General features: G+C 40.0%; 1 protein-coding gene across 2 annotated transcripts in view; it reads right to left on the bottom strand.

The window, feature by feature from the left end:
• Positions 1 to 6,256: 6,256 nt before the first annotated feature.
• MAST4 (microtubule associated serine/threonine kinase family member 4) overlaps positions 6,257 to 13,662 on the bottom strand; it is a 216,875-nt gene continuing 209,469 nt past the window's right edge. For both annotated transcript variants that reach the window (XM_085322407.1, XM_085322408.1), the window contains 3 exons: positions 11,792 to 11,928; positions 11,100 to 11,281; positions 6,257 to 10,285 (listed from right to left, as the gene is read on the bottom strand). In XM_085322407.1, the coding sequence (XP_085178533.1) occupies positions 6,417 to 10,285; positions 11,100 to 11,281; positions 11,792 to 11,928 (4,188 nt within the window). In that variant the 3' untranslated portion in view covers positions 6,257 to 6,416. The remainder of the gene's footprint in view (positions 10,286 to 11,099; positions 11,282 to 11,791; positions 11,929 to 13,662) is intronic.

Raw genomic sequence — 13,662 nt, 5'->3', positions numbered from 1 at the left:
CTCAGATGCCTTTGCATCACATCCGCAGTCTGCTTCACTGCACGGCATCACCTCCTCCTGCACGGCCCACAGTTCCTCTTGCCTTTGTAGCTGTGTGCTGCCTGAGGCCACGCTGACCACTGCGCACACAGTACTATTTGATGTTTCTTTTCCAGATGACTATAAACACTTCCATATTTTGGGTAGCAGGATGTTGCCCATCCTCAAAAGCCTGTGTATTGCTTATAGGCAGTCCGCGTTTCTACTGCCGCTGATGAGCTCTCCACAAAAGCCTTTTCCTGACCCTGAGAGCGCACACCGTGTTTGAACTGGAAAACTGCAGAACATCAAAACTGGCTGGGGCAGCTCATATCTGACAGGGGCTTCCTCAAAGATTTCCTCAAAGCTCTGAGAGAGAGAGAGATGTCACTGAGCAAGGCACATTACTAAACATCTCCTCTGCTCGTCTTCAAGAGCCAGGCAGAAGAGCAGCTGAAGTCAGCCTAGAATTCAAGACACCTTTCCCCCTCCCTCTGCAAACATGACTGGTTAAACAAGCAAACTCCAATAATTGCATTATCTGATAATGTAATCCACGAAAGAGAAAACTGCCTAGCAGGGAAATTCTCAAGTGCTCTAAGAGTTCCAATAACCTTAAGTTTTTGTTTTCCAGCATTAGCCTTTAACAGCCATCAAACAAGAGCTCCCACACATATGCCTAACTCAAAACTGACATGCTTCTTGAATTACTTTCCTTCTAAAACTGTAGGTCCAAGAAAGCAATGAACAAATAGTGAAGTTCAAAGGGAGTATGAGAGTTTATAATTTGGGAAAAGTGCTAAAAATTGCTGCGTCAAATAATTATATATACATATATATACACAAACACACCTCCATATATAACCTGACAATACATCTGCAAATATCAGCAAATCAATTATCAGCACAATGTGCAGTTTCTCCCTCACTTTCTGAAATGCATCTTCATTTGGAGAGGAGAACATGGGATTTAAACATTACCAGTTTTTGAAATGATACTCATTTTCACTGGGTAGACTTGCATGTAGACTTCAGTCAATTAAAACTCAAAGTCAAATAAAAGGTGAAACAGTGAATATGTTCAAGATCTATTTACAGAGAGAGTTAAGTACACACCTTCCTGTACCCCACCCCTTTTGCTCAATACAAGTTATTTTTGTGACAACCATATTGTCCTTTGTTGTCACTTTTATCTTCTCTTGATTTACTTTACAGCATGACCTGCTCAGAGCAGGATTTTCGCTTTTTCATTTGTCTGTAAAACACCATTCACAGGACACTGTCAACAGCGCTGCTGAACAGCACACACTGAGTGCTTCAGGATACACGAACCCTGAATGTAAGAGCTGGTTATTCTGAAAGAATATTTTTGTATGAATATAACATACCACAATGTCCAGATTAAAAGTTTAGAAATCTGAAGATTGTCTTCTATTTAGCAACGGTATAAATGGAAAATAATATTGGATTTATTTTTCTTTATAGAATTTATTTACCTAGTCAAGCTCTGATCTGATGCAGCCCTTGGTTCTCAGTCCGACCTTTAATCTCTTATTTTTCAAATATAGATGAGGAGCCAATACACAAAGAGACCAAGTGAATTGCCTGAGATGAATGGTAGCCAACAGAATTAAACTCACCATAACCCCGGCTTCCGGGCTACAGATGCCACCAAAATTCTGGTACAATGTAAAACTGAACAATGGTCTGCAAAATAGAATTCAGTGGAGAAGACACTCGAGCAAATTTTAGCTAATGAGTTACGTTCCAAAGATCAGTAAGAATTTATTACAATCGTACAAAACAATTCAGAATCAAGCTCTTCCTTCCCCCATTGTGCTTAAACAAAATGTTATGAATAGGTTGCAATTCAGTTTTTGAAAAAGGAATTTTACTCTGAACAGGATGCTTGGTGGCAGGCCAATTTATAAATCCACTGATTTAAAAGAATATCTCAATGAAGATGATGCATCTTTAAGAACTTTCTCTTATTCATCAGCTCAGTCTACAGCTAGGAAAGAACCAGGTGACATCCTTTTCCAAGCACCTATTCGCACCATACCTGCCAGCCTCTTTAAAGTAAAACTGAAAATCTCCCATAGGTAGAGGCTACAGCCTTCTCCAGCGGCTTTCTCAAACATCCTCTTGCTCCCATATCTAGTTCATATCTGTATTTTCTGTGTGCTAGACCTTACCTACATCTTTACTCTCTTGTTCCACRATAGCTGTGTCCTACTTTGCTATCTCTGCAATCATCTCCACTCATCCTGATCCTCTCAACTCTTTGCAGCTTGATTTCTAACCTTTAGTGTCACGTCTTACTCTCAGTTCATTCAAATTTCTTCTCTGCAGATGTCTTCCATCGAGCTTGTCAGTGCTCCAACACTGCTGTACATGCAGTCACTGGAAAAAAAAATGTTGCTAACCCAAGCCATGAACTGTAGGACACACATCCATATACCCTCTAGTATTCTCCTGTCCTGTGATCTATTTTTTTAAAGCTGTATTCTCCAAATCCAAGCATGACTTCCCTGCTAATTCTTGCTAACCATAGAAGAGAATATGTGGCCTAAAAGGCCATTGGAAATTGTGGGTTTAGTGCTAAGGCAGCACACTCACTACCTTTCCCTTTCACACCCTGAAAGGATACCCATCCGAGGTCAGGTGCAGTGTCTCTTTTCTTATGGTGGTAGAAGTGAGGTCGACAAGCCATGTCACATGCGAAATGGGTAACCTCCCGACTTCTCCTTCTTCCCTACATGGACATGATGCTGCTGCCCACAGTCAGAGAGGGCACAGCAGGTCAAATGGTTACTCAGACCCAGAGTCACTCCTCTCCACTCTGGATACCTCCTTCCCATCCCCAGACCTGTTAGTTCCTGCTATCCCTCCTCTGACTCATCTCATCCCCTGCCCTTGCCAACGCACTCATCTTGCAGAGCACCTGCCTTCTGCTCGGTTCCAGCAACTCCGAGAGGTTGGGGTGACCACCAGACTCTCCTCACCTATTGGTTTTAGGGAAAGAGAGCACAGCAACAGAAATTACTCTACACTTCCTCTGTAAAAAAACWACTGCAGCAAAACACAGAGAAAACAACGCAATAGAAAAACATGAACAAGAATAACAATTCCCCCAGGGCAGACGTTTCCTGGCATGTGCTAACCAGCTGTGTACAGCTCCTCTACCAGCTACCAGCAGCAGAACAGTAAGAAAAAAAAATCTGTGTATTATAATATATACTGCTGCACTAAAAGAGCAGAGAGATGTAAATCAAGGCAGCAATAATCCTGCTGTGTTTCTCTTCCTGCCAAAAGGATCCACCAAGCAGTCAGCAGATGCTAAGGTACTCTGCCCCCTCTCTCCTGTCTGGTTCAGAGCATCTCTCTRATCTTCTGTTGTGAGAAAGAAAGAATAAAGGGAGATTTGGTATTAAACGGTGAAGATTTAAAAAATGAAGAGAAAGTTCCATRTAACACACATGCTCCAGGCACTTTTTGAGGCCAGGAATTCAACACAATCAAAGAGAGAGGAAAAAAAAAGTATTTTAAGAAGGCACTCAGAAACATGCTGGCCTGCTTTAATGAATGAGGATATTCATTTTGGAAGAGAGATTGCAGAAGTGAGACTACATTACAGCCTACTGCAATCGCTAGCAAATAGTCAGCATGTGTCCATCAAACCAGAGAGCCTACTGCAGTGGTTCCAGCCCCGACAAAGACAAGATACTTGACTATAGAGATCTTCTGCGAACATTGTACAACTTCTGCTTTTGACTGGACATTTTCTCATGCAAAATCCTTGGTCTGCATGTGCCTTCAGGGCTACTGAACAAAAAGGGTAACTGCCCACCCTGCCCTCCCATGCCCCTGACCCCACTGTATTACAGAGATGCAACTTAAGTTACAGGAGCAAAAGTAGTTCAAAGGACAATGCTGACACAACACTGCTTCATGCTGAATTTTTATTTCAATATTATGCAACTGCATAAGTATAAATAATTGTGTTCAATATACAACAATTATGCCATCCATCAGGAGTTTCTTAGAGAAAATAAGACTGCAAACACTTTATTGCACAGACCCTATCAATTTTTTTCTTTTTTCTTTTTTTTTTTTTTTTTTCCCTTAATCTAATGTTTTTTTTTTTTTTTGTCTACAAAGGAACACATCAGGTCTACGATCACATGAAGACTGACCAAGAAGCACACAGGTAGGAGGATCTCTAACAGCTCACTGGTAAGGTAAACACCAACAAACAGGTACTACATAAACACAAGCTTAAGCACTGTTACGCTTCCATAATGCAGAAAACTTATTTGTCAGAAGTGATAAGGAACTATACAAAAATATACATAAAGTTATGCTGTAAACAAATAGCTAGATGTGCTTTAAAGGAAACAAGAGGATAGTTTAAAAAAAAATCCAGAAGACTGTAAACTAGGAAATACCTCTCAGACAGAAATGTTATGATACTGAAGTGCATTAGCATTTGTTTGTAATAACTGCCAAAGCACAGATGAACTGTAAATGTTGAGACCACTTCTCTTCAAAACTACTCAAAAAGTATTCTGTCACTCACTAGCTCCTCTGTGAACACATAAAAGGTAGTATGAATGTTCTAGTGCCACATGAAAAAATCAGGACTTGCTTGTGATTTTATCTTTCTGTGACAGGTTAGTTGTAATCCAACTCAACTAATCACTGCAATAAAGCCTTTCCCAGGGGGAAATCTGTACACTGTCAGCTGTCATACAAACCCCCAAGTCAAGATTACACTGTGCTTTTATGAACAATTTTATAGCTTTTGAGACAGAAAGACAATCCATAAGCCCCAATGAAACAGGTTGGGGCTTAGCCCTAGTGTGGGTACATATAACAGAAATAAGCAAAAATACCATCTTACTGATCCCAATCATTTAAAAACACTCATCTGCAAAGATATTTTGTAGTGCTCCTGTACATGTTTCAAATTTTACCTTTCACCCTTCAAAACAATCTGAATACTTCCATGCTAAAAATGATCAAAGTCTACCTGTTCCACAGTATACAAAATTTAAATAAGGCTTAGCAAAAGTAAAAAGACAGTCACATTCTAGCACCAAATAGCTCCAACAGGTTCCTTTGTTACAAAAACGCGTCTCTTGTAATTACAGTATTTACTTTTTTTGCATACAAATAAAAAGATTACGTTATGAAATGTATGGAGCTACTCAATGCATTTAGAAATGAATGTGAAACCCAGAATTACTTGCTAAAAACAGCAAGTTAAGTCTACAACGTAAGGCCCCAGCTATGTATTAAAATGTATCAGATGTCCTAAACTTTTCTGAAGATACGATATTGAAGCTTTTTCTTTTCCTTTTTACCCCATTTCATAAAATAGAAAAAAAAAAGCTACAGTTGCATGAAGCTATGCAAACCTGTACGTCATGATAATACACACTCTCTAAATTCATTAAAAAACAGGGATGAACATAGTACTGCAAGTCATGTGCTTATACTTGTGCCTCACACTGTAAGGGCCTGAATTTAAAAAAGCTCAAGGAAACCAAGAGGGTTGCAGCAGAAAATAAGCACACAGCATGTGCTTTAGATTCTCAGCCTTGTCTGAGGTGAAGGTCGCAGAATACACTCCCAACAGACAAGATGAGAACAACCATTTCACCAGAAAACACTACTCTTCTATCTACTGGGATGTAGTGATAACAAAGTGGTCCTCCCTTAGCTTTAATTATACCTATTTTAAGGGACAGACTTTGTGCAGTAGGGAGATGCAGTTAGATATTGTATTAGATCTGGTGAAGCAGTTAGCCAGATACAGTACTATCAAAATCTGATTATTAAAAATACATGTAAAAACTCACAATAAGTCACCATATTTACTCTTTCCTAGTATTTTTAACTCTAGCTAGGATTCCTAGTAAGTAAAAATGTGGCATATTTTTGTTTTCCACTCAGACCAATGTCTGTGCATGTCCATGCCAGGTCTAAGCTTTAGTAATTCGGTTTCATATTTGACTATGGCAAATAAGTGGCAAAGCAACTATCTTAAAAAAGGGGAGAGTAAACAATGCAATCAGCAGCAAAGTATATATGCTACATTCAGACCCCAAACTCATCACTAGGTATTTACAGAGGAAATCTTTTCTTCAACAGTTCTCAGCTGTAAAGTTATTTTTGTACAAATACTATATGGTAACAGTTTTACCGGTTACATTTGGGAAGGCATTTTGGAAAAAAAAAAAAAAGGAAAAAAAAAAAAGTCCTCTGTCCCCTTGCTTCAGTGACATGAAAGCTTTGCTGCACAAGGACACCACACAGTGCTGGTTTGAAGGTAGTCAAAACACGTTGACATTTTTCTCAGTTACTCTTGAAGTCCTATCTGCCAGGTACTACAGTCAAGAGGATTTTTTGTGAGGACTACTCCGCAAAACTTCCTTTCCTCGCCGCTGCCGGGCTGAGTCTTTGTCACTGGAAAGTGCATTAGGGCGGTCAGGCATGGTTGCTGACCTAGGTAAATCTTTACCTACATTCTGTTTTCTTGAAGTAGAAGGCTGAGCCTGTGCAGCATCTTTTCCCTTTACATCTATAGTGCTAACAAAAAAAGACCTTTCTTGATTTCCAGGTTTTCCCCCAAGGTTTGAAGTAGGGTGGTGGGCTTCTACTGCAACAGCTGCACTATGCAAGGTCATCAGAGAAACACTTTTAGTCATTTCTGTCTTACCACTCCCTATGGAAGAGGTGCTTTTCTTATTCAATTCCTTGTAGATGACTGCAGGAAGCTCAGGTGAGCCTGCTTTCACCTTTGTTGAAGATGCATCGCTCTTCACTGAAGACGAGACAGATGCTTCTTGTCTGCATTCAGAGAAATTGGCTGAACAAGTCAGTGGCTTTCCTGATGTTGCAGCCACACGACAAGAACTCTGCCCAGTAGCAGCTGATGAATGTTTTGTTGTGATCTGCTTGTTTGCATCCTCTGGCTGTTTTTGATTAACTTGTCCTTTCCCTTTTGAATCTTGAGAGCTTTTGCTACTTGTAGTTACTTTTTCCGCTCCTTTCCCTCTGGCATCACAGTTCGTGAGGCAAAGGGTAGGTTCTACTTTCCCACTGTCATGTTGAACATAAAGTGCGTCRGTGCATATTTTTCCTTCAGGTCTTTTGTCTGCCAAGATCATCTGGTTAGTAGGGCTTCTCTCTGTCTCTTTGCTCAGTAAGAGACAGTCTTTCACAGTGGAAAACTTTGGAGATATAGTTTGTTTTTCACTGAGCTGAAGATGCTTTTGATCAGCAGATCCCCCAAAGCCTGCTGGTTCTTGCCTTTGCTTAGAACTCTCTGGGCTTGTTGGTACCTGGCCAACAGTAGAGGATTTGGGTTTATTTTCTGCAGTAATACTATTTATTTGAAGGGTGGATACTGACGCATGTTCTAAACCCAGAGGCCTTTCAACCTGAACATGTTCACTGCTCGTTTTTCTCAGTGAGCCCGAAACAAAAGGAGTATCTTGCACATTTTTACAGGCATATTTCCCATCTTTCCGGGAGCTGGCAGATACCTGAAAAATTGCATCTTTTTCTTTTACAGTTGGAGTGCATGTTTTTTGTGAAAAAGTCTGTTTATCTAAGTGCTTAGACTTAGAGGAACTATTATCAGAGACAGGCCTGAATTTATTACTGCTGCTTTCAACACAGGCAGCAGCAGGCTTCACATGTTCGTGAGTGCCTACACGAACATCTACAGCACAGTTTACAGTCTCTTTCGCAGCAGGGGAGCCTGAGGCATTAAGTTGCTGCTGAGGAACTTGGTTGGACAGCTCTCTCTCAGTAGTCTGAAGCCTAGTATCAGTGAGTTGCTTCTGTTCTTTCTTTCCYGAATCTTTGGTGTTGTCCTTCTGTACAGATGGACACAGTGTAGGCTTCCCATTTTTAGGATCACAGTCTACTGAGGGCTGCATGGGCTGTTTGGATGGAACAGTTTTGCTCTTTGACTCTGCAATAGCTTTCTTGGACTCACTGAGACACACCTTCTGCTTTATGTCCCTTTCTAGAAAACTACTCGCAATGGCRGCATCATCTTTGCCTAGCTGTTTCAGCGAATCTCTGCTATCTTTAGGTTGTGCCTTGGGACCAGCTGCCTGCACTTTTCCTTGCATCTGAGGCGGAATGGCAAAATCAACAGAATGTTTTTCGTTGKTTTTGGTGTAACTTGTTGTCAGGACATCTGAGACAGATACCTTCGGAGACAACTCCCTGACCACCTCCACCTTTGCAGGGAGAGGTTCGTAATTTCTGTGTATTACTAGCTGTTTGGCAGGCAACTCCTTTTGCATTTGCTTCTCTTTTTCTACAGCTTTTTCAGGAGTGCTCTGGACAGTAGAAAGTTTGGAACATGTCTGGGTAGTTTTAAGACTCTGATTCTGAACAGCACATGACTTTACCTCCACTAAATTGTTCTTCTGTTTTGAAGGGGAAGTGTCTTTCCTTTGAACAACTTCAGTAACAGAAGTGTTGCCTTTAGCAGCTAGACTAGAAACCTTTTTCTCTGTCGCTACTTCAGCAGCAACAGGGATGACTGATGGATTGTGAGAATTCTTGCTTGCTTGTAGAAACTGGGGCTCTTGCATGTTGGCTTTGCTAGATTTTGAATAGCTCAACAACAGCTCTTTTTGACTGCTCAGTTCTACCTGTCCACCACTCCCTTGTGGTGATGGGGGTTTAGGAGATCCCACATCACTGTTAGTGACCTGGCCTTCTGGTAGTACACACAAAGGCAGTTCAGTCTTTGAAGCCTGTGGCCCGGAAAGTAAGGCAATGTCCAATGTGCCTTCTATTGGCTTCAAACATGAAACAGACCTTCCATCTAGTTTATATTCTGATGGACTTTTCCTGACAGGAGACTCAGTAGAAATAAGGGCTGATTTTTCAACTCCAGTTTCCACTCGGCCATTCAAAGCTTTGAGAGGAACAAAAGAAACCGAGCTAATCTGAGCAGCATGAGCACTGCTGATGAATGCTCTACCATCAGCAACTGTAGTGGAATCCTGCTGTATGTTTATGGGTCTGACTGTATTAAGTTGAAGGCATTCATGAACACTTGATGTCAATTTGGGTTTTAGCACTGGACAAACGCTGTCATCTTTTTCTTCAAAGGACATTTTCTTTCTAAGGTAATCAATATTTGTAAGCTTACTATCTAATCTTTCAAATTTGACAAATTCTTTTGATGATACATTTTTATCTGTGTTTTCTCCCTTTCCATTTAGTGTTTTGTCAGAGGATTGAGGTAGCGCATCTTGCAGCATACATGGAGGGGAAATTCTTTTGAAGTCATAAGAAATATGACTGAGTTCATTAAGTGGAGGCCCATGACACAACATCTGTGCATCTAAAGCAATACAGTCATTTGATCTTAAGTTTGCATTCTTTTGAAGGGTGTCTTTGAGTATGCCACCAGCTGACTGAGTCTCCAGAGTAACCGTTTTTGCTTCAAACTGATTTGATCTTTCTAAAACCTTCTGAAATGCTTTTTTGTCCCTTTCTTCCAATCTCAAGGTATTGGGATTTTCTGGCTCCCTGATAGGCTCATGGATAGTATTTGATTTTTCAGCAAAATCTTGCTTTTTCATGACTATCTTGACCTTCAGCTTCTCTCTGTCCAACTCATCAACAGATTCCTGTCTACCTAATTTTCGGGAGATGGGGCGTTTCAAGCAGCCCTGCTCTGCAGGTCTGACCCTTGTAAGCGATGGTACATCACATACATTCTCCTCCAAGCTCTGAAGGGTTACTTCTCTTTGGGACAGTTCTCTATTTACTTCTTCCTGGGTCACTTCAAGACTATGTTTTCGTGAACATAAGTGTTTCTTATCGCTACCATAAGATGGTGCAAGTTTCTCTTCAGATTGGACTCTCTTTAACAGCGGAGACCTTGGTGGCTCTGCACTCTTCGGCCTAACAATATGCCTTACAATAGTTGGAGGAGAATGCATTTTGCTAGGGAAAGACTGAGCTATTTTTGTATTTCCAATCGAATGTCCCAGCAACGGTGACGGAGATCGCTGAGGCGATGTGGGCTGGGGTGTTGGAGAAGGTGTCCGTGCCAGAGGAGAGAGAGGAATGCTGCCAGCTGATTTGCGTCTTCCTGATCTGTATCTCTGCCCACCAAGCTTTGGACCCAAGCCATGAAGAGTGCTGGGTCTTATGTGTCCTGAGCCAGCTGGAGAATTGGGAGCACTTGAACTAGGGGAGCTACTCTGGGAAGAATTGGTACCTACAAAAAGAGCAAAACAAAAAAGCATAAGATTAGCAAGATTTTTCAAATCTTGTCTAGTAGCTTAGTGAGAGGCGGCACTAGCACTGATTCAAAAAACGTATGTGCTGTCTACCACAACATTCCAAGATCTGGAAGGTTTTGAGTGACTGGTCTGCAAAACTCATCACTGCAGTCACCTTGCTGCTTCTCCCTTTCATTTTCTGTCCCTTCAGCCCCTTTAAATGATCACTTCCTTCTACTTATATAGAATATCTAAAGCTTTCTACTGCAATGATCAAGGTTTTCAAATGATTTACCTTCAGCAACAGATTGTACATCAACATTCACTTTTAACAAACACGATAAATGTAGCAACTGCCGTAGGAAGGGCCAAGTGAAGCACTTCTGAGAGTCAGAAGGATGTCAGCACCCAGCTTTTCAGCAATAAAGCAGCGTTTGAGAGCCCACACTAGTTCCTCTAYGTAGCAAATACTTCCTCAGTTTCAATCTTTTATTAATCAATCTCTCCTAAGAAAGATTTTACTTTCTACTGGTGTCTTCTAAACATGGATTACTTATTACGCAACTTTTAATCATTCTATTCGTTTAAGCACTGGAACAAATCTACCCAGCAGTCTCCTTTTAGGTGCTTCTGTATCATGAAAACATCTTTTCATTTTGCATCAGAAATATTTTTCCCTTCTCCAGAAGAAAAACATCTGAGTGATTACATTTGTCCGAGTTGACTATTTATGGCAGAGTGTAATATGCTCAGAAAAATATGCTTCAACTTCCAGTGATTTTCCTTTACCCTCCACTCCTTCCTACTCACCAGATGGAAAATCAGGAGTGGAGCGGTAGCTTGGGGTCGGTGACCTGGGAGACAAACTGTGGGTTGGAGACCCAGGCAAGCTCTCTCCTGATGAAAGTGACCGGTTCAGGCAGGAGAAACTTCTGCTGGTGTGGAGAAGAGGGGAGGGTTGCTTGGCCAACTTTTTAAAGAGAGATCTCCTCCTAGTGCGAGAAGAGGACAGCATTAACCAGAAGATAAGTTGTACAAAAGATACGGTTACTACAGTCAAAACTTGTGAGGCTGACATTGCTTCACCCTCTCATTACTCTCAGAGAAGTAAATATTTTATCTGTGTTTACATGATAGCAAACCACACTGCAGAAAGCAAACATCAAAAAACAGCCCAATTTACTAATAGGCAGGATAGATATTGTAACTAAATCCCTTAGTACTTTACATGTACATTTACATGTGCCATGTCAAATTTTTAGAAGGGATTTCAACAGAAGTAATATAGTTAAAACAGGACTGAAAGGACGTGTTACAAATGTAGTATCTCATAGAAGATGGCAAAAAGAGGTGTTGAAGGTAAGAAAGAGAATCAGAGTGTGTGTGTGTGTGTGTGTATATATATATATATATATATATATGTATATATATATTTAATGGAATTGTTATATATACATGCACATACAGGGATATATGTTCAATGGAACAAAAATATTACTCACCTCTCCAAACTCTCTTTCTTCTTGGTTTTCTTACTACGTCTAACCATTCGGCTCCTGTAGCTATTTCTCCTGGCAGGCCCCGTCTTGATTGAAGTGTTCTCGAAGGGGGTTGTAGTAATTGACACTTTGTTACCACTCTGCCAAAATGAAGACATGAGTAATACAGGACCACTTCACTTTGAATTGAAGTTATATTACAAAAATGAATGCAACAAAACAGAATCTCTACCTCAGAGAAAGAGCTGACAGTGCAAGGAACTATGTAGTAGTTGTCAGGTTAATTTACGTTAATTAAAAATGWTTGGAAAATTCTTCAACTTTTGTCAAATGCATTTCAATCTAATGGAATCAAATTTTCTAATCTTCCTCCATTCCAAGAACCAGTTTCAGGAAAAAAGAGAGATCCTTGTAATTGGACTGACCAAGACTGCAATTTTGAAGAAACACATTGAGTTTCTATAGAAACATCATCTCCTTTCCCCACAAAAACAGCTGTTGCTGTTCACTAGCCAGTCTTGTCTGAGGATACTGTTACACCCATGAAATAGCAGAGAAAAAAATCTTCATTATCAGTCCCCCAAAATACGCAACAAATGCTTTTATCTTGTTCAAAAGAGATAAATGTAATAAGTTTTTTAGAACTATTTGCATGAACATATGACACCTATTAAACTAAACCAAACCAACTGAAAATAAGCATCTATATGCTTAAAAAACCATACCTCCTGCCCAGCACTTGATAGTACTACAGTGAACTTTATTTTTTAAAGGAATTTCAATAATCCAAATCAGTTTTCCATGCATCACATTTGAATAAACAATGATCTCCTGTACTGAGCTTATTCTTGTAAATAGTGTGCAAGGTTGTAATATCTCTATTTTTCTGTAGTTTTCTGTAACTTCTATAATATTTGGCTAATAAATTGAAAAATTAGAGCTGTTCTCTTGTTTAAGTAGTACAGACTAAGGACACTATTCAAAAAACACCACAGGACAACCAACTGTCTAAAATTACCTAACCAAATCTTCTAAAATACACTTAYTGCGAAACTTGAAAATTCCTCTTGGTTTCAGAGGAGAAAACTAAAGGCTTAGGCAAAAGTGTATTTGGGGCCTTTCCTCAGCTCTTTATACTGATACTTTGTTGCTTTCCAATCCTCTTTGATAACTGACTGCACTCTTTGACAGGCAAAGCTCTGCATGTAGCACCATGAAATTGTTAATAATACCGGAAACAAAAGTACAGCTGTCTAAAATAATTCTGACCTACTTTAGTCTATGCTGCAAAAACTACTGAAAAACTGTCATATGATAAACTACTGTGAATATTTAACACACTGTTGTTCATTAGAGGAAAGAAAAATCTAAAATTTAGAGAAAGTTCCACTAAAGAAAAAACGTGAGAGATCTGCCACAGAGATCCAACCGCAGGATTAGAGCTTTATTTAAGAAAAGATACTTTGTGAGATATATCTGGCTATATATGATGCAAGAAACTTCTGAGCCTTTCAGATTACAAAAGACAAGTACAGTAGGCAAGTACAAATTATATTCTTTGTTGCCTTTTTCCTCATTTCACTTTAAAAGAAAAAAAAAAAGAGAAATAGCATCATTATCAAAAGCTTGAATTACCTCATAAGGGTGTTGAGATTCAAGAAAGCGCTTTTCTGCACTTTGGTTATTTCCTCCCAAGAGGGGGAGCCAGAGACATCTGTGTCAGTACCCCAAATGCACCCTGACTGTAACCAGGGGCAGTGTCAGTTTCTTGCAGTAACAAAAATCATAGCAAGATACATAAAGTAATTGGCTGTTCTGCAGATCTGTGCAACACTACCTTAAGAGTTTGCAGCGGAACAACCATAAACCTTGAT

This window comes from Rhea americana, unplaced genomic scaffold (assembly GCF_003343005.1).
Source record: "Rhea americana isolate MKP2758 unplaced genomic scaffold, rheAme1 scaffold_77, whole genome shotgun sequence".
Lineage (NCBI taxonomy): Eukaryota > Metazoa > Chordata > Aves > Rheiformes > Rheidae > Rhea > Rhea americana.
Note: the sequence above shows the minus strand (reverse complement) of the source record. Positions and strands in the feature narration are given on the sequence as shown.